Genomic DNA, 773 nt, shown 5'->3' on the forward strand with positions numbered 1-773 from the left:
CCGCCGCCGCCGGGGCTGCGTGCAGGAGGCTCTGGCCTCGCTGACCTCCATGCTCAGTGTCCGGCGCTGGGCGCTGCCAAGGATGGGGCAGATGTTGTCACTCGCTGTGCCGGGACCAGCGCTGGTGGGGGGGCACTGGGGGGCTTTGCTCCTCGTTAGCAGTGCGCGGAGCAGCGCAGGCCCTGGCTGGGTGCTGTGTGGAGCAGCGCAGCGCCGTGCGCGGAACGGGGCAGATCCGGAGGAGTCCCATGTCCCGGTCTGCACCGGAGGGAGCGCTGAGTGCCGCCTGCCTCCGGCACGGCCAGCGTGCAAACCCTGCCCCCTCTGTCATGGTGAGTGTGCAAACCCAGGCGGCCCCGGGATGGTGAGCGCGTCAGCCCCAAGGCTTCCAGCACGGTGTGCAAGGTGTGCCCCTGCCGACATGGTGAATGTGCACAGTGCGCCCCAGCATGGTGAGTGTGCAAGGTGTGCCCCTACCAGCGTGGCAAGGGTAAGCATGCAGGGTGCCCTTCTGCCAGCATGGTGAGTGTGCAAGGTATACCCCTACCAACATCGTGGTGGTAAGTGTGCAAGGTACATCTCTGCCAGCACAGTGAGTGTGCATGGCGTGTCCTAGCATGGCGAGTGGGCAAGGTGCCCATCTGCCAGCTTGGTGAGTGTGCATGGCAGCACGGTGGGTGTGCAAAGCGCCCCTCTACCAGCACAGTGAGTGTGCAATGGACACCCCCCCCAGCATGGTGAGTGTGTGAGGTCCCCCCCTGCCAACATGGTGA

At 65.7% G+C, this 773-nt stretch overlaps 1 protein-coding gene across 1 annotated transcript in view; it reads left to right on the plus strand.

The window, feature by feature from the left end:
* The first annotated feature begins 421 nt into the window (after nt 1–421).
* The window catches only part of LOC104285404 (solute carrier family 25 member 39-like), a 7,046-nt gene continuing 6,694 nt past the window's right edge, over nt 422–773 (plus strand). Inside the window, exon 1 of the mRNA XM_009883859.1 lies at nt 422–452. Within this exon, the coding sequence (XP_009882161.1) occupies nt 422–452 (31 nt within the window). The remainder of the gene's footprint in view (nt 453–773) is intronic.

This window comes from Charadrius vociferus, unplaced genomic scaffold (genome assembly GCF_000708025.1).
Source record: "Charadrius vociferus isolate BGI_N301 unplaced genomic scaffold, ASM70802v2 scaffold484, whole genome shotgun sequence".
Taxonomy (NCBI): domain Eukaryota; kingdom Metazoa; phylum Chordata; class Aves; order Charadriiformes; family Charadriidae; genus Charadrius; species Charadrius vociferus.